This window comes from Vicugna pacos, chromosome 5 (genome assembly GCF_048564905.1).
Source record: "Vicugna pacos chromosome 5, VicPac4, whole genome shotgun sequence".
Lineage (NCBI taxonomy): Eukaryota > Metazoa > Chordata > Mammalia > Artiodactyla > Camelidae > Vicugna > Vicugna pacos.
In genome coordinates, this window is record NC_132991.1 from 43824850 (window position 1) to 43849359 (window position 24510).

Genomic DNA, 24510 nt, shown 5'->3' on the forward strand with positions numbered 1-24510 from the left:
ACCCCTTTGCAGGTGGCACTGGGTAGCTGCGCTCAGGTGAAATAATTGGGGAGGCTCCAAGCTAGATGAGGAAACTAAAGTGAAAAGGAGATGGAGAGATCTCTTAGAGTCTGAGTTTTCGCCCCTTATCTCTGCCTTCTTTGCTTTTACAACAATCCTGGCTCAGTAGAGAGCCAGCAAGGACACGACTCGGAGCGCGCTTTACCTCAAGGAAGCCTTGTGAGGTCGCAGAGCTGGGCGAACTGCGGGGAGAGAGACTGAGGCAAAGCTACTGCTCTTGACATCCCGAAGATACGGGAGTGGGAGAAGGGAAAGGCGGGGGAGATGCACTCAGTGAGGCAGAATTCTTCGTAGGAATTATCTGTTCCCTCGCCTTACCCGACACTGCCTATTTCAAAAAGCGGAGCGTGTTGAGTACGTTCTGGATTACTCATAGTCTTTTTCTTTCCTTTTTTTCCCGGGCGCAGACCCGTGATCTGGATTTATAATCGTCCTATAAACCTCCAGAGGCGGTCAGGCACCTGCAAGGAGCCCCGCCGCTCTGCCGACGAGCTGCCCCCGCGAGCAAAGGCCTCGTGATTCCCCCGCCGAGCCGGTCCCCGCCTCCCCACTCCTCCCCCGCCTCCCCCAAAGCCAAGCAGCCGCCTCTCTGGATCGCTCTCTTCTCTTCCTGGCGCTCGCGTGCGGGACGGTGCTAGCGGGAGCGAGGTGGCTGCTGGAGGTGACTCCGGGGAGATTACGCCTGTGGCAGGGCCGGGCCGAGTGGGTCAGATCGCAGGACGCTACGCAGAAGAGCGACCGGAGCGCGGGTCTTGCGGTCACCCAGCCTAGGTGGGTAAGTGCGCGGCCGCCCGGACCTTCCCAGAGCCCAGCCCAGACTGTTCAGCTGGGTCCTCTTCTCCCGCGGTTTCTTGACCACCCCACCTCCTACCTCCCGGTGTCTGCCTACGGAACGAGTGCGTTCCGCTGGCCCAAGTCCTGGCTCTCTGTTCTTGCGCGGCGCAAAGACCCCAGCCCTCTCAATCATCCTATCCGCACCAGTGCGATTCATGCCCCGGGGATACACAGAGACTAAATCTCCTGCAGAAGTGCAGCAAGAGCGATCCCCCCCACCCGACCCCGCTTCCCGGCTGCGAGCACCGGCCCCATCAATGGGCCTTTGGCCAGCAGCTGCCGAAGGCGTGACTCGGAACGGTAACCTGTTACTTCCCCAGAAGCCACGGTCTACCCGCTGCCTGTGTTGCTGTGCAAGTGCGCGCTCCGGGCTAGGTATGGGGTCCTATGGAGGGTGTGGAGGCGGTGGCCAGCGGGCGCTACTGTGTAGGCGCTTAGATCTACCCAGCTTCGCCCGCACTCCTTCTGTCCTCCGGCCTTCGGAAGCCATCGCACCAGCGCCAAACGCGGAGCAGGGGCGCTGCGCACGTATCCTTGTCTGCCGCCTCCCGCGCGCTGGGTGCAAGTTCCTTTCCCCGGTGACGTTCACCTTTCTTGCCTCCCTCACCCTTTCTGGGTCTGTGCATCGAGAAATCCAGGGACCTCAGAGAGTTGGGTGGAGGAGAAATACAGGAACACAGACCCAGCCCCGTCCTTGGCTTTGAGATGGCTCAAAATGGGGTGGGGCAAGAGGGAGACAAGCGAGGTTCCGACTCGCTGCTTTCTGGCTGTCTGGAGTACAAGGTGACGGTATTTCTTCCCCGGCCAACTCCGAGAGAGAACATAAAGATATGGGCCTTTTTTCCTCTCACCTTGTCTCACCAAAGTCCCGGGTCCCCGGAGCAGTTAGCCTTCTTTCCAGGGAATTAGCCAGACACAACAGCGGGAACCAGACACCGAACCAGACGTGCCCGCCCAGTGCCCCCCCTTTCCTCCCGCCTGCCCTCCCGCCGGCTGCCGAGAGCCTAATAGGGCTTGTCGCGGCTAGACTGGAAAATCGTGCACTGAGCCACCCTAGCCCTCGCGTAGCCCAGTCCTCTGCACCCCCAAGACCTGCACTGGCCTTGGGCTCCCCTGGTCTCAGCCCTGCGCTCCCTCTCGCCCCACCGCGTTGCCAGAGTCGCCCGGGGCTACGTTGCCGGCGCCCAAGTCCCAGAGCTCGCGCGCACGTTTCCTCCTCTCCCAGTCCTCCGCCCCGCACACCCGGACCCAACCCGCTAGCTGCCCTTCCTCTCGCCTTTCTCTCCGGAGCCCAGACTTCAGCGCGATCGTTCGCGCTCGCGTCCACTCAGTCGGCTCCCGCGTGCCGGACCCCGGAAGCCCTCCCCGCACAGCTCTCATTTCTCTTTGCAGCCTATTCCTGCGCCCAACCGGCCGAGGACCCTGGACATCAGAGGCCCCGGGACAACTGAGCTGATGGCGTCTTCGACCCCTTCCTCGTCCGCAACCTCCTCGAACGCGGGGGCGGACACCAATACTACCAACCTGCGCCCCACAAGTAGGTCCTGCCCCAGTTTCCTATCAAATGGACTGCGGGGAAGATGGGGGCGCTGGGACGTGAGGCGGCAGCACTGGCGGAAAGGGAAGGGGGAGAGCCGCCCAGATGATGGAGATTGGAAAGAAATGGGGCCCTGACCCAGGTTCCGACCAGAGGTCGTTCAACTGCCAGGGATGCTAGGCGATTCCAGGGCACTAAGAAAATGGGAATCATGCAGGACCAGAGCGGCGGCGATCCTCCGAGGCTTAGCTGCAGGCGAAGGACGCTTGGCGAGAGTGTTGTTTTTGTTGTGTATGGTTTCTTTGCTTGGAGGGACGACAGGGGTCAGGGCACCGGGCGGTGTGAGGAGTCGGGAGTCTCAGCTGGAATAGAGAATTTTCTGTCTTCAGCTTTCGTTGAGCCGAGATCTGACTGCCCCCTCCTTTCTTCCTGCCTTGTGCTCGAAGTCTATAATCAGAGGAAATTTCGACGTTAATTGCAGCTTTTAGAAAACTCGGGTTCCCTAATTGCTTCAAATTTGCGTTGAGCTATTGATGAGTGAGGGAGAAGCCAGGGGTAAGAAAGGTGCATAAAACGGTTTGAAATCAAGCCTCGACATTTTAGACAATTACATTTCAGAGACAAAAAAAAAAAAAAAGAAAGAAAGAAAAAGAAAAGCGGGCAGCATCCTGAGTGGCAAGAAGTAGGGAACCAGGAGGAGGCCAGAGCTTTGCCAGGGCTAGAGAGCAGCCCTCTCTTTCCTCCAGCGCCCAAGACCTGTCAGCAATTGACAAGTCCGGAAGAGAGAGGAAGAAAAGGGGAACCAGATAAAAGGTGGGGAGGTTTATGTTTCCCCACCTCTAGCTCCACGCGGCTCTGCAACCCATTTCCAGAATCTGTCTTTAATTCAGATTGATTCCCTACCTCTTTGTAGAGGCGTGGTGATGAAGGAATTGTTTTCCTTTTTTCCGATTTGGTTTGAAATGTGCTCCCTCAAAATCTATCAGCTCCAGATAGTAACAGCCCCAGAATTTCTGTGTAAAAGGGGCTTAGGGATGGTAGTGTGGTTAGAAAAAGGGCTTATTGCTTTGCTTTTATGGCTCTTTATATAAGCTTGAGAAAACGTCAATTGTTCTCACCAGCGAAGACGGGGCGGGGGAGGGATGTTATTGGGTAAGCCCTCTTTCCAACTCCTAGGTGTTGCCCTTGGCTTCCGGGCCAGAGGCCTTCTCTTAAATTCCAAGGCTACGTTCCAATTCCCTTTGCAGCTCCCTCTCCCCGCTCCCCATGCAAGCTACAATTACCCACACAACAAAGAGGGGCTCGGGAGAGCCTCCAGCCTTGGTGGCACGTGAGCTGGGCACTGGCTACCAGAGCTGGCCAGAACAGACCAAGAGAAACAGGAAGCCTGCGCGCCTTTGTCTGATGCTCTGGCCTTGATAGATTTCTTTTCCAGTCCTCTGCATGTTTCCTATCCCCTTTTTGATGTCTGGCAGGGCTGGGAAGCCGTTTTGTTCACCCACCCTTGAGACCCACACCCCACAGCCACCCGCGCACCTACTTTCCAGAGGCAGCAAGCCCTTTGGAGCGCATTCGCCCAACCCTGGGTCCGAGACCCAGCAGAGGTGCTGACCTGAGTTCGCACACGGCCTGCCGCACCTGGAAGCCACCAAGGGGGAGGGAAGATAGCCAAGGACCCGGCCAGGGAAGAGCATGAAGCACCTGTACTGAGAACACCATCGCCTGCCCTCCAGCCCAGCCGGGGCATGAGCATCTCCTAGGCTGCACACGCATGTCTGGCTGTCTACCCATTCTCGCCCTTTCTTGCAGACACATCCTCACCCGCCCAGCTGGCTCTGCTTCTCTGCCGCTCTAGGTCTCCTTGCTCAGTCCGCACAATCTTACTCCACCTTTTGCTCCAGCGATCCCCTCCTTCTTGCCCTTGGCCGCTCAATCTTTCCTGCTCTCAGTACCTCAAAGGGGCTCTCTCACTTCCTCTCCCTACCTCTCCCTTTCTTGCACTATAATCCTCAACTCTAAAAGGCAGTGCAGTGGATCTAAACTCTAATGCCATGGCTGAGTGACCTTGGAAGACTCCCAGCATCTCTGAGCCTCAATGTTTTTATTTGTAAAATGAGTCTCAGATGATGACTCCTCTTGTTTCATAGGGTTGTTATGAGGATTAGGTGAGACACTGTTTAAAATAAAAGCACTCTATGGGGTGGAAATAACTATTTAACTGCCAGGTATCATTATTAGGGTTTAGTTTTCACACCAATTTACTGTCTGTTGCAGGAACTCCATATGTGGCATGCTGTCTCACTGATGTCGCGCTATTTCTTCTCCCCGCTGTGGCTCTGTTGTGCCTCGGGTTTAATGGATGTCACTGTCCTTATCGCAGCCAACATCCGCGCCCTGCTGAAGGCACGGGCCAGGATGGGGTGGGGGATGGGAGTGATTGGAGGAGCCCTGCTTTGAGGAATCCTAGGGGAATTTCACACTAGATTCACCACGCTGGAAGTTGAACCCCGGGGGCAGGATAGACGCCGAGGAGTTTGAGAATATGGCAGCGCCTGGGTCCGCGATTCAGACGCAGAGGATAAGTGTCCGGTTCCCTTCGCCTTCGCCTGCTCCAGATCTGAATGTCTGAGGGAAGGGTTAATGAGGGGCAGGTTGGGAAGAGAGGGCAGGGGATGAGGACTGGAGGCATACTGTTGTCTTACCGACTCCCCAGTCCCACTGAAGAGCAGCCATGCGAGCCCGATCATCTAGTCAAATACTATTTTTCACCCAATTAATTCCTGAACTCTTCCGCGACCCCATTTCATGCCAGTTTATTTTAAGCTGCCACTCGGCTGGAGACCCGCCAAGAAATTATGAGATGTGTTGATCCCAGATGTCTCTGTGTTCCCTTTCCGGGCCGCTGTGGTCGCCCTTCGAGTCTTCGGGGTGGAAACCAAGGGACAGAGCCCGAGGGTCGGTGCTGAGTAACTCGAGGGTCCTCGCCTGGCCCTTTGCATGTGGGGTCAGCCCTTGGCTGCTACTCCACAGGGGCCGCTCAGAGGCAAGGCCGGGTCTCTGGGTTCGCGGCTCTCAGAGACATTGTTCTGTATCCAAGGTGGGAACAGAGAGGGCGTGTGGTAGGGCCTCGGAGGGCTCAAGTCTGTCCATCGGCCCGAAGATCTGGGTCTTCGTTCCTTTTGGGAAAGAGCTTCTCAATGAGGCGCACTGGCGAAGACCTGCCCCTATCCTCCCCAGAAAACCTTTGCCCCGACGGTCCGACCCTCACTGATGGCACCTCTCTTGCCTTCTAGCGTATGACACCTGGTGCGGCGTGGCCCACGGATGCACCAGAAAACTGGGGCTGAAGATTTGTGGTAAGTGAAAGAGCCCGCTGGGGCCCCGCAGCGAGGCGAGGCGAGAGGGCTATGTTGGTTAAGAAGAGTGGGACTTAAGCGGAAGGGGATCCTGGATTTTGCGTCTGGTTTTCTATAAGGTGTCTACAGCCGGGACGCCCGGCAGAGACGCTCGTCTACTGGCCTTGACCCTCCTCTGCCCTCTCCTGAAGCGCCCGCGAGGGACCTTTCCCGCTGGAGTCCCGCGCTTCCGCGGGGCTTCCTGGCTGGGCGCGAGCACAGCGCCCCCGCGTGACAGCCCCGCTCTGGGGCCGTATCGACCCATGCGTTCCGCCTGCGCTTCCCGAAGGTGGTGTAAAACGGCCTGGCTTTCCTGGAGAGCAGGCCCAAGGCAAGATATCCGCCTAAGACTGTGGCTGACACGTTGTCCCCCTTCCCTCTCCACCATCGCGCGTTTCAAGTGGCCTTCTCGGCGGGAGGTTTTTGACGTCCGTCGAAATGCGTTCAGATTTCGTTCATTGGGGCCTTGGCAGCTAAGAGAAAGGATTGCCTGCAGCCCTCGTGGCCTGCCTGGAGGAGGTGCGGGCGGCACAAGCTCGAGGGTTTGCCGAGCTTGCCTTTGAAGGAGAGGAAGGAAGGGAAAGAGGGCAGGCGGGGGTGTGAGGCCGCAAGAGGGAAAGGGGGCATCAGGCACGACTTACCAGAGAGGAAGGAAAATAGATCTGGGAGCTGGAGAGGAAAAAGAACTGCTTTCTGGAGACGTGAGGGTCTAAAATGAAAACGCCCAAGGGGTGCAATTTTTTTAAAGGAAAAAAAGGAGATTTGTTCGAAGGGATACAGCTGAGTGGCTCCGGCTGAACAATGAGGACTCGATTTCCTTGCTACATTTCACCGTCTAAAATCTCTACCCTTATCAGGCCAGAAAATACGGACGTCCCAGGGCAGGGGGTGGAGAGGCGGAGGAAGATTAACGAGGGGCTTATTAAAAGGCCATCCGTCAGCTGCTGCGCGCGGGAGATAGCGGCGGAGCAGGCGCTGGGCACGCCTGCCCAGCCTGGGAGCGCCCGAGAGGGCGGGCGAGCCGGTGGTCTCTGGGCCAGATCTTCCCAGCTGCCCCGCTTCCCGGGGCTTCCTGGCGGCGGCAGTTTGTGGCTGGAGCGAGAGGGGTTCTTTAGCAGCTTCCGGGGGTCACCCTCCCTCCTCCGCTTTGCCACGCGACGCCCTCCCCGCGTTTCTGCGGCTCGGTCCCCTCGATCCCGGAAGCAGCATTTACGGTGAGAAAGGGCTGCTCAACTCCTAGTCTGAGCTGTTTTACAGGGAAAGCCCAGCCCCGCGGCGGCGTGGCCCCGAGCTTTGACCCTCTCCCCAGCACGCGAGGTTCGTGGGGCCGCGTCCCCGCGCGGGGGCAGCTGGCGGCAGCCGAGCTTTGTTCTATAAATAGCCCCCTCCCCCAGCCGCCATTCCCAGCTTAATGGACCGTTTAGCGCCAGGTCCCTTCGGCGGCCGCGGCGCTCGGCTTCAGCAGCCGTCATTGTCTTGCAGCCGGGCAAGCAGAACTGAGCGAGCCCCGGGCGCCCGACGCGGTCGAGGACAGGGAGGAGGAGGCTCGGGGTGAGGGCTGCTTTCCCCGCGGTCCTAGGCCTGCCTGGCAGGCGGCCTTCATCCATCCGCATCCCCGCCTCCTGACCTCGGCCCAGGGAGGTGCCTCCTGCCTCCCCGACTGCAGGTCCTGGAGTCCCAGAGAAGAAAAGGTCTAAACGTCCCAAAGAGAGACACACCTAAAGTATCCCTAAAGGGTAAAGGGGCAGGAGCTTCCCCTGGGCCCCGAAATAGGGGAACAGAAGTTTGCATCAGCTTCCCCTGAGGGTGAGTTCTTGGGCATTTGGGGGCTACCACCCTGGGGGAGTTTCTTCTGCTTCTACCCAACTCCCCGACACTAATTTCAGGAAAGTTGCGACACCTGTGACAGGAGCCAGCTGGTAGTGTGTTAAGGGGAAGTTGTCTTCTGCTAAAGGCAGGTTAGGAGGCTCCACATTAGCGTTTATTTTCCATACTTTGGGCCAACTCAGGCTTTCTCCGTTAATTTAGTTCCCAAGACAAAGTGCAGTCTTTGGTTTTGACCTGAATCCACAGGCTCCTCCCCTCCTCCACACAGATACCTTCATCCCTTAATCCCAGACCTTCATGACCCTCTTGACCTGACACTATCCAGATTGGTTTGACCTCTGATCTTAAGGTAGCTGAAGGACTAATGGTCATCTCACTTCCAAATTCATTGCCCTGAGTGACCCCCACTAAGCATCTTCAGTGCCTTGAATCTTGATTCAACTGCTACCCACTCTCCTATCCCCTCTCCTGGATTGCCCCCTCCCCTAGGAGAATAAAGCTGCAAGGAAGGCCCCAGGTCTCACCAGTGGAACTCTTTGCTCTGGAAGCAGAATCCCCTGGGAGAGCAGTCGGCCAGAAGAAACCCAGGGTCTTGCCAAGAGGTAGAATGGGATGGCTACAGGCATGATGGCATGACCTAAATAGAAGAGATGTAGTGAGCCCTCAGTTCTGGCTCTGGGGTCTGCTAACTTCCCAGTGTGTCCTTGGGCCTCAGTCACTTTTTTACGCAGAGGTCCCAAACTGGCTGCCAGTTACAGCCCTTGAGTAGTTTTATTTAGCCTAGGCAGTGTGTGTATGTGTTTGTATGTGTGTGTTTAATTTTGTATGATTTGCCAACTTTTTAACAGAGAAAGACTTCAAATACTCTATATCTATGGCTTCTCTTAAAGTTAAAAAAAAAAAAGGTTTGGGGAGAGGAGATCTGGCAGGGTAATTTTAGCCCAGAAAAATCAGGCAAATAGCCCCTTCCTCTAGGGAGATGCAACTCCATGCTACAGCTTGGTGAGCCAGAGCAGGGGGGTTGAGCTTCGGTCCTCACTTGCCCCCTTGGGCATGTGCCCTTACACCAGGCACAGTTCCAAGCCTCACTTGGAAACAACTGGCTTGAGCTAGTGCTCTCCAGTTCTTCACACTTACGGTCACCCACTGGTCTGATTAGGCCTTTAAGTTGGGGGCAGCAGTGAGGAACCAGCAGCAGGATCCTCCCTTGGCCCAGAGGTTGAGTCATGATGGCCTTGCCTCCTATTCATCCCTGGAAGCTAGTCAGGGCTACAACTTGACCAAAGCCAACCGAGGCTTCAGCTCTCCTCTGCTTGCCTCTTTGCCTCCTAAGAATGTTGAGCTAAGTTCCCAGTTATTCACAGGCTTAACCCAGGTCCTCATAGCTGAGATGTAGAGCCAGAAGGGAGTACAGTCAGCTTCAGTCTCAGGGAACTCTGTTTCCAGGACCCCTTGTTTTCCAGGGAAGTTGTCAAAGTACAGACCTCAGTATCATCCACTATCCCATCATCCTTGGGAGAAGCATCCAATTCCTTCCAGAGCCTCTCAGAGCCCAGAGAGGACTGGGTCATTTCCCTTTCATTGAGGCTCCCAATATTTTGGAAAACAGATACCTTCCGAAAAAGTTATTCCAATAATAATATCCATTTAGTGTTTATATTAGCTAATTAATGGTTTTTAACACAAATTGTAATTTAATGTAAGTATGTTATTCATAAGACAATTACAAGATGTAAAAACACTGATTCCTAGAGCATTTCAGGAAGTGTGTCCAGGAATGGGATTCAGGTTTAAAGTTGTGTCATAATTGTCATTTCCGTTCCTATCAGGATACCTCTGGGAACGCCTGTGTCAAAACCTCCTTTGGAGATTAATATCCAAAGCCCAAATGGAAGTCCTTTCTCAGAGGAAAGGAGTTGCTAAGGGCTTTCAAGGCAGAGAGACTTAAAACTTTGCCAGAAGTGAATCCAAGCCTACCAGAGATCAGAGACCGAAAGAGTAGGCATTCAGCTAGGCAGGACCTCACCTCCATCTGGGCACATGGATTTGGTCTTTTTAGTGTGGCAGCATTCCACAGCTCCCTGTTCTGGGCACGGGGGAGCAATCTAACTCAGGAGCCAGGGAATCCTGCATCCATCCCTCTGGTTAATGAGTGCAGGCTCCTGGTTTTGGACTCTGGGGATTTGGAGGAGGAATTCAGAAAGTAGGAGAAGAGGCGAGGGAGAGGATAGACCACCCCAATCTTTATATCCAAGCATGGAGCTCTATTAGAGTGTATGTCCCCCTCCTGATATCCTTTAGGGCTTTTGTGGTAAGTTTAAAAGGTGCTGGGAACAATGAAAGGCCTGATGTCTCTGCCTTCCTATTCTTCCCTCCAAAAATAGACCCTGCTCCTGTGTGTGGGAGGATTCTAATCGCCGCAGTCTTCCCCTGCAGCCCTCCTTCCTCCACCCCTCACCACTGAACTGCAATCCTGGGGAAGTAAAGCCAAATTCCCCAGATTAACTTGTCTCTCCTCCAACCTCCTGGGACTTTCCTCCAAGCCTGCCTTGTGATGTGCATGACTCCCCAAGGACCTTGGTTGGCATCTACAAAGACAGCTTTGGGGTCACTGAGGAGTTTAGAACTTTCTTTTTTTAAGGGTGTTGCATTTCAGGCTAAGATCGAGGCTGAATTGGAGAAGATGCTGAGGGAAGGAGTGGGTCCAGAGGGGACGGGTGGGTGGAGGAACTGAGGCAGGGAATGTACTCCTAGTTGGCAGTCTCCAGCCCTTTTGGGTTTTCTGCTGGTGGTGTTTGCAGCTCGTCTCAAGTTGGAGAGATTTCCACTCCTTCTGAAGGCCAGAGTGGAGGTGCTTTAAAGCCTACTCTGGGCTCAGAGGTCAAGTCCGTGGAGTTCTTGGATGGCTTTCTAGCTTCATTACGTTGTTGGTCACCATCTACCAAGCTATAAGCTCCCAGAGAAGAGGGGATCAGTCTCATTTATCTTCATCTGCCCCATCCTAAATGCTTAGCAAAGTCCTTTCCCACAGTGGGTGCTCAATCAGTATTTCTAGAATTAAATGTCACCACACATAAAATTTTAGGCTTTCTTGTCTCTTTCCCCAATACCTTTATTGAAGGAGAAAGGGTGGTAGAGGAAAAGCCGCACTTTAGGTTTGGGTCCGAAAAATTAAACTTACATTCAACCCTGGTAGCATTTATGTGGTGCCCAAGGAAAAAATCTTCCCCAATCCTCAGTGCTGGTCCTCACTCCCTCCCTCTGCTGGTCCTCACCCCCTCCTCCCTCTGGTTGCACAGCCCATAAACCCAGTGCTGGCAGCATCCTCTCCGTTTGCGTCCCTTCCCTTAAAATCCCATCCTGGGGCTGGTTACTGGAGTGGAAGCTGTCCAATTGACTTAATTCTGCATTCACTGTCATGTTCAGAGAGGAGAATGGGCTTCACTTACTGTTTTTCTCTCTTGCATGACTGGGTCTGTGCCACTGATGACACTTGGCACTGCCCCCTCCCCGCCTGAAGGCGAGCAGTGCCAGACTCCTTGTATATAAAACAGACACTCAGTGGCTTCTCAGGAGAAGTGAGAACCCTGTTTGGAGAGCTGACCTGGGCCAGCAGCTGACCCTCCAAGGATGGGAGTTTGGTGCACTCCCTCTGACCCAGCTTCTTGTGCTACAGGCTTCTTGCAGAGGACCAACAGCCTGGAAGAGAAGAGTAGGCTTGTGAGTGCCTTCAAGGAGAGGCAGTCCTCCAAGAACCTGCTTTCCTGTGAAAACAGCGACAGGGATGGCCGCTTCCGGCGCACAGAGACCGACTTCTCCAACCTGTTTGCTCGAGGTAGTCCCCAGCCCCAGCCCCATCCCTATCCAGTAGGTTCCTTATTTGAATTTCTTGACTTTTTCCTGAAATTTTGCTTCTTTGACCAAAAATATCATTACTCTCTTTGAACCATCACAAAACTGCTTTTCCCATATTTGAATAGAATATACTCCCTCCTTCCTTACTTCCCATGTCTCCAACATTTGAGAGCTGAATGAGGGCAATCAGAACAGTCAACTCTAAAGACACTTGCAAGGACAAACATAGATTCATAGCATCTCAGAATCCAAAGAAAATGGAAAAAAATCCAATGATCCGTTAACATTTATCCTCCAAGGTGGTGGCAACAACCACCACAGAATCACCCTGCGGGAAGCTGTGTCACTGAACTTCATAACCAAGCACTGTCCTGAAACTCGATTTCTTTTTGGAAATCTTTCACTCATTACTGCTGCCCCTGCCATGTGGTCTCAGGCGGTGCTTTCCCGGTCTTTCCCAACCAGCTCAAAGGTAAACCCACCCCGACTCCTTTCCATGAACTCCCCATAAGTCATGGAGGCCAGACCAGAACAGTCAACAAGACTCACTAAACCTTGGAGAGATAATCCAAGAAATAGACACAGAGCCTCCTATGCAGACAGTCTGTTTTTGAGTAATGGCTTACAACTTCATTTTGGGGCCCCCTACAGATTTCCTCCCCAAGCCTGATTCTGCCTAACAGAGGCTGGAACCCAAAGTCCCCTCCAGGCATCCTGAAGTCCAAGCCCAAAAGGATAAGGTCAAGAGAGAGGCAGGAGCTCCCTCTCCCACCTTCCTGAGCCCCATCTTCCAGTTCTAGTTTTCTGTCTAAAGACACCATAAAGAACCACCCTCTTTAGGGGGACCTCAGCCTCTACTCACAGAGGCCTTACCCTCCACCAGCAGCAGATCAAGCACATCATAACATCAAACCAAAAGCCCAGTACCTGAACCAGATGTAGAGGCACTCACCTGGAATTGGGGGAGGCAAGACAGAAGCCCTGTCCATCACATGCCTCACAGGTACCCTGTCAGCCTGCAAATGGACAACAGCAGTGACAGGCTACTCATGGATTCTTGAAGCACTTTTTTTTTTATTGAAGTATAGTCGGCTTACCATGTTGCGTCAAATTCTGGTGTACAGCATAATACTTCAGTCATACGTATGCATATGTGTATTTATTTTCATATTAGGTTACTACAAGATATTGAATATAGTTCCCTGTGCTATACAGTGTGAACTTGTTTATCTATTTTATATATAGTAGGTAGTATCTACAAATCTCAAACTCCTAATTTATCCCTTCCCACCCACTTCCTGCCCTGGTAACCATAAGTTTGTTTTCTATATCTGTGAGAGTCTGCTTCTGTTTTGTAAATAAGTTCATTTGTGTGTTTTAGATTCCACATATAAGTGGTATCATATGGTATTTTTCTTTCTCTTTCTGGCTCACTTCATCGAAGCACTTTTTTAATGATCATTTCTGAGCAGCCTAACTATTAGAAACAACTTTCTATATATGCAATATATGCAAAGCTGCCATGCATATGCATACGTGCATTTTTCTGGGGAGATGGTACATCAGATTCTCAACATGCATACATATCCTGAAAGAAAATTAGGCCTATAAAGATATTATGGCTATTGGTGATTTCTAAGCCGAAGAAATCCAGATAGGAGTCACGTTATAACCACTCATTGGCTATTCCCCCTTCAGATCTGCTTCCAGCTAAGAATGGGGAGGAGCAAACTGTGCAATTCTTACTGGAGGTGGTGGACATACTCCTCAACTATGTCCGCAAGACGTTTGATCGCTCCACCAAGGTGCTGGACTTTCATCACCCCCACCAGCTGCTGGAAGGCATGGAGGGCTTCAACCTGGAACTCTCTGACCACCCCGAGTCCCTGGAGCAGATCCTGGTTGACTGCAGAGACACTTTGAAATATGGGGTCCGCACAGGTAAGGGTGAGAGCCAAGTGGACATGCAGTGGCAACCTTGCCCCGTGTTGGACCTTTGCCAGTTGTAAGGTTGGCAAAGTCATGCTGAAGGAGAAACACAAGCCCTGGTAAGGGAAGGCAGCAGAGTGCTCCTTGACCACAGGCCAAGCAGAGGCAGTGGCATCTGGGGGAAGGCCCAACCCAGGCAAAAGCCCGTCATCATTTATTGTTGTAAAAATAGATTTTAAAGATACAGCTACATGGTGCCATGTCAAGTCTGTATAAAGAGTTTTCATTCTTGGTTTTAGGTTGTTCACAACCTAAAGAGAGCAGAATGACCCATCACTACTTCTTTTCTCTCTTCCATTTTCATACCTCCTTCATTCAGATAAATCCTACCCTTGCCTGTCCCTGAAACTGGGGAGAATTGGGCCCATTTCCTTCCCTTTCTATATTAGTTTCCTAGGGCTGCTATACAAATTACCACAAACTGGGTGACTGAAAACAACAGAAATGTATTCTCTCACAGTCCTGGAGGCTAGAAGTTCAAAATCAAGGTGTCTGCAGGGCCACGCTTTCTCTGAAGCCTCTTGGGAAGGGTCCATCCTTGCCTCTCGCAGCTTCTGGTGGTGGCAGGAATTCCTTGGCTTTCCTTGGCTTGTAGATGCATCCCTCCAATCTTTGTCTTCACTTTCATATGACATTTTCCACACGTGTGCCCAAATCCGTCTCTTCTTTGGATTAGGGCCAGCCCTTATCCAGTATGGCCTCATCTTAGCTTGAATACATCTGCAAAGACCCTGTTTCCAAATAAAGTTACTCAGATGAACACTTGAACCTATCTTTTACAGGACACAATTCAACCCACAAAACCTGCTATTGGTGAGGCCCAAAATTTACACACGTCCACACCCTTTTCATTCTATTCCATTCTCTGGAGTTTAGACACACTGAGGTACCAAATCATATCTCCAGTGGAGGGAGGGGGTTGCTCTGGAGAATGCCCTCTTGCCTCCCTGTCATGTTATAGGAACCCTCTCTACTCAGCAATCCTGGCCAGATAGGTTACTTTCCAATTGCCTCAAGTTCAAGGAGTTTGGGGATCTCTGTCTGGCTCTTTCTAAGCCTAGGGATAAGAGGTGGTTTTTTTTTTTTCAATCTCCCTGCTGTCTTTCCCCACTGCAGCCTGGCTTTCCTGAGCTCTAGGGTAGACTGATCTGCAGAAATTGGCAGGCCATGGCATAGTTGTCACCACAGGAGAGGCCCTGAGGCCATGACCAGGAGCCCCTTGTGCTTTTTGCTTTCTCCCTCCTTTATTATCCCACTCACTCTTCCTAGTCATTTGGTAATATGACAGGGGAGGTTGTGGTAATAGAGCTGAGCAAGGCTATTGGATGTCAAAAACAAGTGTTATAATGAAATAATGAGGCTAGCCAAAGAGACATTTTTAAATAAGGAATCCCAAACAGCTTTTGAGGTCTGCCAACACCACTGGAATAAGTGTGGCTTCCTTGAATAACTGCAGGATGGACAAGGCACAGTTATCTTACAAAGCCTGTGTTGGATTTTGAAAGAAAAGCATTCTCATCAATTTAGTTACATCTCATCTTGTAACTCACCTACATCCGATGGCTAATCTGTTCTGCTGGAGATCAAGTAGTGTTATTTACTGGGGGAAAAAAAGAGAATTCTCCATGTGTGCTTTAGCTTAACTAGCTTTGGTCCAGTATTTGTTATTTTGTCAGTTCTTAGAGAGATGAGACCATATACTTTTATCATTAAAGCTCAGAATACTGTTGCCCTACAAAAAAAAATACACAGATTTGTCATAAAAGCAACCCATATTGCCCACAAAGCTGAAGTATCACATGGTGAGAGAAGCATGGACTCTTGAGCACAGTGTGTAAATGCACTTAGATATTTAGCCTACAGACATTCATCCCTGTTCTTCAAAGCAAATAATTGCATTTGCAGAGTTCGTAATCTTCAGGCATTGTGAATCCTGCATCTTTGCGTGTTGACCCTGGCAAAGTGTACTGTTGCTGCCCACGTGAAAACACAGTTCCTGGTTACTGGTCTGTAGTTTAGATGTAGTTACTGGAGCAACAGAGTAAACCCACATGTATTCCACATGGTGGAAAAAAACCTTTTAACGGTATTAATGCTCAGCAAAAATAATGAATCGGGTTTTAGTATGAAAACCTACTGATCTGGGTACAGTCTGTGGAGGGATGATGATAGCATTTGGAAATTTCCTTAAAAACTAACAAAGACTTCTGACAAAGGAACCAGTGTATATAGATTCTCCTTGAACTTAGACAGCAGTCAGCCCTCAGTCACAGTAGATATGCCAGCTTCCTTATTTTCCTTTTTATCATCAAAATTTTAAGCTTGTGCAGGAGTAAAATAGTAGAATGAATCCCATACACTCAACGCCGAGCTTCAACTGTTATCAGCTCTTGCCAATTTTACTGCACCTGTCCCCCCACCTGCTTCCCTCTCTTCTACATATATGGAAGCAAATCTCAAATATAATATTATTTCAATTATAAATATTCTTCACCCTCAAGGACTCTTAAAAAATACACTATCATTGGTACATCTGAAAAAAGCAAAATTTAATATCAAATTGTCAGTGTTCAAATTTCCAGTTGTCTCAGGAATGTCATAAATGTTTTATTTTGTTACGGCTTGAGTCACAATCCAAATGAGTCCCCCACTGCAGTTGCTTAATAGTCTCTTAATCAAGAGTTTTCCTTCTCCATGTCTCTCGTTCTTTTTTTTTTTTTTTTTGAAGTTTATTCAAAAACTTAAAAAAAATTTCTTTCTCCCTCTACCTGACTCTAAGCCATGTGCTGCTCAGTACCACATGTGTCGTCTGTTACTGTTTTCATTGACTATAGAGAGTTGAAATTGAAACTAGGTCATTTTGTTACTTGGTAGAAATTCTGGTATAAGATTTGGGGTATTAGGCTGAAGCCGTAAGACAAAAATAAGAAAAGTAAGGGGGGACTTTGTCCTTTATATTTTAATAGACAATGAAATCTGTTTGACTTTTGTTTGAGGGTATCTATGTCAGTCTATCTTTGTCCATCTTTTGCCTCTGCCATGCAGCCTGGTTTTGATACATTGTCAAATAGTGATTGCATTTATTTATGATTTTCTTAAAACAATGTTATTAAAAGTTTTCAAATGGGTATTGCATATATAATAGTAAACAGATTTCAAGAAAATTAGTCATGTTGTAGGAGATCTCATAGATTTTATTGGCAATGAGCAGAGTAGAGTGAAAAGACTAAGCTATTTGAGTCGTCTATATGAATGTCTGGAATCTGGCCTTGTGCTTACACTAAGCTACTGTTTATGCTTCTTTTATTTTTTCTAAAGATCAGTATTATTTCTGGGCAACTCTTGAGGTGCAGGGATTGGTATATTCTGATAGAAGAAATCATCAGCCAGGTGTTCTGAATGAGTTCCCATCATATGTAGAGAAAGACAGACTTCCTCAGAGAGGAGACTGAGATCAGGAACATTCAAACATCAGCTCTCTGACAGTTTTTTCAGAGGCAAAAGCAATTTCCACTGGAAACACAGCAGTCAGCATATCTTTCTAACACCAGTTCTCTGTCACACACCCCTAGATAATCTATTGCGTTGACTCCCTCATGACAGTCAAGCCAAGCCTGCTGATGTGAGGTTGAGTCTTCTGTGAACGCCAAGTTGGCCAAAACTTGGCAATAACCCTGAATTTGCTGAGAACAAAGACTGATAAAGCATAGAGTAGGTTGAAAGGGCTTAGAGTTACATAATAATAACAATTATTCTACCAACAACTCAGCGAGTGAATGAGGCTGTGTCTGCCCCTGTTTCACAGAGCAGATGCCAGGTCATCTCAGCAATAAATTTAGCTTGTCAGCCACCTTATTATACATGGGCAGGGCACACCAATGCTTGATGTTGCATTTGACTGACACGGAGACCCAGAGAGTGATGGCAGGCCCTCCACATCAGCCTCAGGGCTGGCACTTTCCCTGGGCTTGGTTTGGTCCACAGAGCCACCAACCCACTCTGAGGCCTGCAGCCTCTCCTCCTCCATCAGTAAACCTTGACTTGGGGATTAACTCCTTGAGATGTTAAATTAAAACTGGAAACATTATGGAGAAAATCAGGATCACCATATCCTGATTTATAATTTAAAAAATAAATACAACAGAGGAGTTCATATGGAAATCAATAAAAAAGATACCAGATTATTTGTTTTATAACATTGGATTTTGTTTTTAATTTCAAAGCATTATGCTGTAGAAACATATAATTGGGGAGGGGGACATCCTCAATGCTAAAGGTTGGTGTAGGGTGGGTCAACCTGCCCTTCCTTCTCCAATATTCTTGGGCAGCCCTATTAGACCATTGGGATGGAGGTCCCATCATTGTGGCCTAATGGAATGGACATTCTGCTTTGAAGATAGCTTGAAAAATCTGGGTTTGCCTTGATGCTTGCCTGTTACTCACCTCTCTAGGTCATCCTCGATTTTTCAACCAGCTCTCCACTGGACTGGATATTATTGGTTTAGCCGGTGAATGGCTGACATCAACTGCCAATACCAATATGTAAGTCCCCCATATTATTTTCACATAAGCAACCATGGTGTATGAGTATGGCTTATTGCACTAGAAGTCCAATTCCAATGGTTCTATAATAATTTTATTACAGGTGCCCTAGTCATCTTTTCCTATAAGATATTTTAGGTTTATCATAGTTCTGAGTTAATTGTAGATACTTGATAAAATATTTTTTAATTGAATAATACAATTTTATAAGAGCATCATCATGAGAAGTAATAACTCTAGCTTTCAAAATTTAGTGTGCAGCTTCATGTTAAAAGACTCCATATTTCTTAATGATATAGTTAAAGAGGTCATCTTTTAGGGTATGATCTTGGTCCATTTTCCCATCCAAGCATATTGGTCCTTATCATTTAGGTCCTATTTTCTTCATGATTAAAGCTACCAGAAAGCCACAAATCAATGTGATCAACCTATTGCTTAACTAAAAATTCCAAAACAAAATTCATGTTTTGACACATTATATATTCCTTTCAAAATACGTGGGGTTTTTTTTTTCTGAATTTGACATTTTTTCCCATACTTATTTGAGTAGGCAAAGCCTTTGTTTCTACGTTCTTGTAAATTTACATGAAACTGACTCTAAGGTCCTGGGAATGGGAGGGGTGGGTGTATAGGTACTACCTGGGTAGTCTTCTGGCAGTCACCCCAGTTTCTTCTACATACACATGCCATCTTTGGAGATAGGACAGGTTACAGGCTGATGGAGGGTCATCATAGCCTACTGAGTACTGTCTTTTTTTTCAACAGTATGATAATATCTTATCACTATACAGCCAGAGATGGTACCACACTCTATGAAAGTTCCAGGGGGAAATAATAAATTAAGTTATTTTACAATAATTTAAAAACAACTACATAAGAATTATATGAGTTTTAGTCACTGTGGAAATATTTAGAAAATAACCATCCACATTTTAAGTTTATGGTAAAGCAGATTTGAAAAATGAATTTGGGTGAAAGGGTGGTATTGTTTGAAATGAGAAATTCCGTTTGACTGCAAGATAGAATGTAAGTTATTAAAGTAGAAGTATTCTGTTTTTCTTAAAGAATCTACTACCAGCCACAAAACCTGAAAGGGCATTTAAAAATTATATATTGATTTGTGTGTGTCCCAAAGCTGTTTAATGCTGTGACTCAAATACTTAACTACATTCAGAGAAGTTTCTATTAATTAAGGAGTCCTGCTTTGTTTGCTAATTTAAAATAACAATGGCAAAATTTAAAAAGCAAATGTGACAAGTGAAGCCATTAGTGCTAAAGGCATAAAAAATTAAACTGGTTGAAAAACAAAATGATTTTCCTGCTCCCTGCTTGCAAGTCAAGGTTAACTTCACAGTGTGTCCAGGTTGGGTCACCAAGGCTCTGAAGGGCCAGGAGGAATTGGGTCAAAGGTACAATTGCCTGTATGATCTCCTCAGATAAAAAACCCTTCTTTGCAAATCTTTACTGTATTACAGTTTGTGAAATAAAAATATATCAGTAAGCACAGACATTATAATATACTAATTATAACTTGAAAAAAGACACTAATGTTTAATTGGAACATCTCACACTAAGGAACCATTTTAATTAAATAAAATAAAGCTTTATAAAGAAAACTTAACTATTTAGAAAATAAAAGAAAAATAGAGTAGGACGTATATACCCATTAATTCCCAAGTACCATTATTAATACAGGAACCGAACTCACCCAGTATCCTTAAGTGTGTATTCTGTAGGCCTCTTAGCTGATTTCCTAATACGTAGAGCTCAATCTCAAGGTTAATAGAAGAAATTCACCCTGTTGAACCATTTATGACCACATATTTCCCTAAAAGGCTGTTCTTTAACCAGCAAGATCTCACAAATTGTCCTTTATCTGGTATGTGTTCATAAAATCAAAGTCCCTCCCTCTTCACTTACCTCAGCTCAGCCATGAAACGCTAAAATATATTCCAGCCATCCGAGGTCAAGGCTGGCCCAACTAAATGGCACATCGTAATTGCAGCTGTCCCGACCAGTAGATATTTATGAAATACGGTCCGATTCCAACAGATCAATAGTGAAGGTTATTTAAAATAGTGAAATAGTTTCTGTCAGTTCTAGAGACAAGGCATTGTCTGAAGAAGTAATAACTATTATGCAGAAATTGTTCTAAGCCACTTCCCCTGGAAGATCATGAAATGTGGCAGCACTGTCAAGTGCTTATGCAGAAATTTGCTCTCTTGTGACAGTTCCTCCTCCAACTGGGAACAGCGTTCAAAACAAGCCTGGGAAAGAATGGCAAAAGGATCTTTTCTGGCAGAGGATTTAATTAGTGATATATTCATTTTTTTTGACCTGCACAAATAATTGAGTTTGGGTGGTACTAGCAGTAGGGAATAACAACTATATGCCTCAGAATAGTCTTTTAGAAGAGCTGTCCAGTATCTTAATCTGAGTGGCAAAGTGGGAAGTGTCTGACTGTTAGAATAGAAAGAACATTCATGTTCATGCTCTCACTCCTGCCTGGGCATGTAGCTTTGAGATAAACTCTTCCAAGCAAGGACTTAGTGACTATCCAAAGAAAACATCACCAATATATAGTTAGCCGTGGCATGTGCAGCTCTTTTCTTCCAAAATGGGGCCACCAAGCACAACTGTGCAGGTTGAGCAGTCCCCAGGTGTGAGCAACAGCCTACCCTCAAGCACCTGACGACAACACATACTCTTAGTGGCAAGGTCTATTACAGCCATTTGTTATCAGGTTATGATTTCAAGTATCTAGTCTTTTTTTCATAGAATTACCCAAGAGAGATTTTCTATGGGTTATCTGTCATTTTATGCTACTAGGTAGGTTGTTAAGAGGAGAACCTGCAGGAAATAGTTCTCCTTTGTCATAGAAAAGCAGCTGTGATGTAAAGGACTTAGAATTTTGGCTCTCAAAACATCCTAAATGTGAGATCTTCAAACAATTCAGTGAATTTCTCTGAACCTCAATCTATTCTTCAGAAAAATGGATAATTATATCTACCTTACAGGGTGGTTCTGAAGACTAAAAAGGCACCCATCTTAAGTACCTAGTGTATTTGAGGTGTAGTGCATGCACCTAGAAAAGGCAGTCACCCCACAGGTCACTGTTGCCATTTGCTACCCCTCTCTTCAACTTCCCAACCCTTTTGTTTCCATCTCTCATCATCTCTGGACACCAGAGGGGCTCACTAAGCTCCCCCCTCAGGTGTGTTATCTTTTAAGGTAAAGATGGGCTACCCACCACATCTATAAGGAGGGAAAATCTAAGAGGAGCATCGAATTTGAGAGTCAACATAGAAAATTATTTCTTTTTCTCATTAAAGATGTTCCCGGTTTGGCAAGATCCTTGTGCTGTTTGGATCCATATTATGCATGCGACTCTTGTCTTCAAAGTGACCTCATGGTACAGGCTGGCTGCTGGAGTTCTAGCCATCACTTATGAGTTCCAGAACTCAGGAAGGAGGGAGGGAGGAGGTAGGAAGGAAAAAGGAAGGAAAGAAAGAAAAGGAGGAGGGCGGAAGAACAAAAGGGGAATACACTCTTTCCTTCTAAGAAACTGCCTCAGAAGCTCCACACAGCATTTCTCATAGCACCTCTTTAGCCAGAACTTAATCCCATGGCCATACCTAGGAAGACTAGAAAATACAGTTTTGATCTGGATGAATTTCAACCCCAAATAAAGCTGAATGAAGGAAGGGAAAAATGATTGTTAGCACTCAGCAGATTCTGCCACAAAAGAATTATAGCTTAACAACCAATTTGCCTTGATTTGGAGTGAATCCCTCTGGGAAGGTGAGTTGAACTACTAAAACGGGGCTCACTGCCCTACTCAGAACATAGAAACTCTCCTTCAGTGTCACTCCATGAACATCCCTAACCTACTGTTTTTAAACCCTTATTTTCAATTCCATGTTCTTATGCTTCAACCTAGAGCTTTTGGCAGGTTTAGTTTCTTATCCTCTGACTCTGAAATGTCATCTTGTATGTACCATGACGTTAGCATCTGATCAGCTTCTTCTGAATCCATATTTGACCTTTGATCTCTTGACTTTATCCACTGTCATCTGTCACTTAGGGAAGGGGTACCTAACCTGGAGTCCCAGTTGCAAGAGGAGAATCTCCTGCAAGTATATACAAAATGAGATGCATATATCCTCATATTCTTCCTTGAGAGAGGGACCGTAGCCTTCTTTGGAGTCCCAAAGTTATCAGCAACCTCAATTAATTTAAGAACCACTGCTCTAGAGTGAACTGAAAGGCCTTCCCTAAGGCTTTGGGTGCAGGCAGACTCCCAGGATGAGAAGGCTAGGTCAGAGGAAGTATCGGGAACAGGGAACACCAGGTTAGCCCGTTTGTCAGGCCAGGCTGAGGATCCGCAGCCATGGAGCCACCTACCATCTTCCAAGAGAGGATGTCAGGACTAAAGTTACGAATCAGGATAAGCTTGTTGTTTGCTGTGGGATAACTGGTCCTTCAGACCCAGGCATGGACTGTCAGATAGGATGCAGCTAAGGCCAAGAACCAGATGCTGGATTCATTCTAGTAAGCTTCCTCCTCAAGGTTGGAAATGGTGTCTTATAACATCCAGAAGCCACCTGGCAGAGAATAGTCATTCATTAAGTTTTGTTGAACAGAATTGAAAGAAAGGTTTAGGATTCAGGAATCTGACATAAATAAGGAACCTGAAATCGATGAGATCAGAGAGTCTTACGACAGAACTCTCTAGACTCTTCCTCCTGATCCTGAGAGTAATGGCCACGTTCCTGGTCCTTAGGTAGGAGACTGATTCATGCAAACCTGGGACTGATGGATTCAAATCATGAAGTGGCCCAGCCCCCTGGCTTTCAACCCCATCCTTTCTCCCTTCCCCATGTGGTTCCTGCACTGACGTGACTCCAGTCCAGTTTCCATCCTGTCCTTGATAAAGTTCTGATATTATGGTATATGATTCTGTTTGTTCCTTGCCTTACCCTAGAGACCCTTCTCACCTTGTACTGTGAGCCTCCAGCACACACACTGCCACCAGTAACTCTTCACCACGCAAACATTTTTGCCATTCCAACATTTCCAACAATCAGGGGCACTGTTGATAACACATTTGTTCAAGAGTGGTTAGAACCACATCGTGAGTTTGCCCCCTTGGTACCCTCAGCAGCACAGGCTAAACCAGGAATCCTTCTCTTCTTCTTCCTTTATCAGGCCATCAGACATGAGGGAATGTTGGTTGCTACGGTGATGGGGCTCAGAGCAGAACCAAAGCATGATTGTGACCTCCAGAGGTGATGGTAACTGAACATATGATTTCCAAGGGTCTTCCTCCTAAATTTCAAGGGTCCTCCCAAGGAAAATGGATATATTCTTTTTTGGAAAACAGAACTCTTCTGCCAAAAGATACACCCTGAGGATCCTTCAGAATCTTTTTGTCCTCTTTTACCACCATGTGATTAATTTGAATGCTATATTTTTCTCCATGGTTAAAACTTAGGACCTTCACCTGTGTCTTAGGTACAAGTATTATCTCATCTTGCAAATAACTTTTCTAAGTCATTAAGCCAGCAAAAATTCCTGTGAGTCCTCAGCATTGGCATTCAGCCCAAACACCCTGACCAGTGATAAAGTCTCTCCATACCACTAGGCTGAGTCAATCCAGGAATCTCTCTTTAGCAAGCATGGTCTGAGGCGAGCCCACAGACTCTAATGCTTAAGAAGGTCAAGCGAAAAGAAGAAAAACAAACAGCCTCATAGTCAGTAAATATCTTTTTGTTTTCTGGCTTAATTTTCTGAAGATAGACTTTCTTTGATTTCTCTGAAGCCCTATGCTTGGTACCATGGTCTTGTTTCAATGACTAGTCACCAGACTGTGCTTCTGTTTTGAATTGTTTTGAGAAGAGGATGGCTTGCTACTTTTGAATCAGAAGACAAAGCTAACCTACCAGTGTATCTGATGCCCACAGTTAACTGTGTATACCAGTTGACATTCTTCTTGGGTTTTTTAAATTGGTAATTAGAAAATCATCACTTATAATTATTCTTGACAGATATTGACTTCAGCAAATTATAGAAACATAGCTGTCCTGGGGGATTATCAGTAGAAAAACCATGTAGATAATTATATTGAGATCTTTAAAACCTGGGTCAATATTTCCAATTATCTTCACAGTTTACATTGTTTTTAAAAGATAGACTTTGGCTCTGGGTTTTATAGATTCTACACGTGTGAAATTGGTAGTCAGTTGTTTTTTTTTTATTTTGCAAACCAATTTTATACAGAGCTTAGAATACATTTTTTCGACTAGCATTTGCATCATCCTATAATCTTAGAGGTGAAAGGGACCCAGAAGGGCATTTTCTTTCCTTCTATTTCTCTGTGTGGACCACATCTAAGACATTCCATTCAGATAAGAGTTTATTTTGTTGGTGAAGGATCACAGAGCCAGGTACTTCCACCACCTCTCTCGGTAA

At 47.4% G+C, this 24510-nt stretch overlaps 1 protein-coding gene and 1 long non-coding RNA gene across 2 annotated transcripts in view; one reads left to right on the forward strand and one right to left on the reverse strand.

Annotated features, from left to right (window-relative positions):
- The first annotated feature begins 738 nt into the window (after positions 1–738).
- GAD1 (glutamate decarboxylase 1) overlaps positions 739–24510 on the forward strand; it is a 38551-nt gene continuing 14779 nt past the window's right edge. Inside the window, exons 1-6 of the mRNA XM_006213960.3 lie at positions 739–831; positions 2287–2431; positions 5725–5787; positions 11330–11488; positions 13207–13449; positions 17949–18039. Coding sequence (XP_006214022.1) covers positions 2350–2431; positions 5725–5787; positions 11330–11488; positions 13207–13449; positions 17949–18039 — 638 coding nt within the window. The 5' untranslated portion in view covers positions 739–831; positions 2287–2349. The remainder of the gene's footprint in view (positions 832–2286; positions 2432–5724; positions 5788–11329; positions 11489–13206; positions 13450–17948; positions 18040–24510) is intronic.
- LOC140696391 (uncharacterized) lies at positions 13924–23243 on the reverse strand. Its single transcript, XR_012072656.1, has 4 exons — positions 23037–23243; positions 22444–22643; positions 15048–15229; positions 13924–14228 (listed from the first exon to the last, which is right to left on the reverse strand). It is a non-coding gene; the product is annotated as an uncharacterized lncRNA (long non-coding RNA).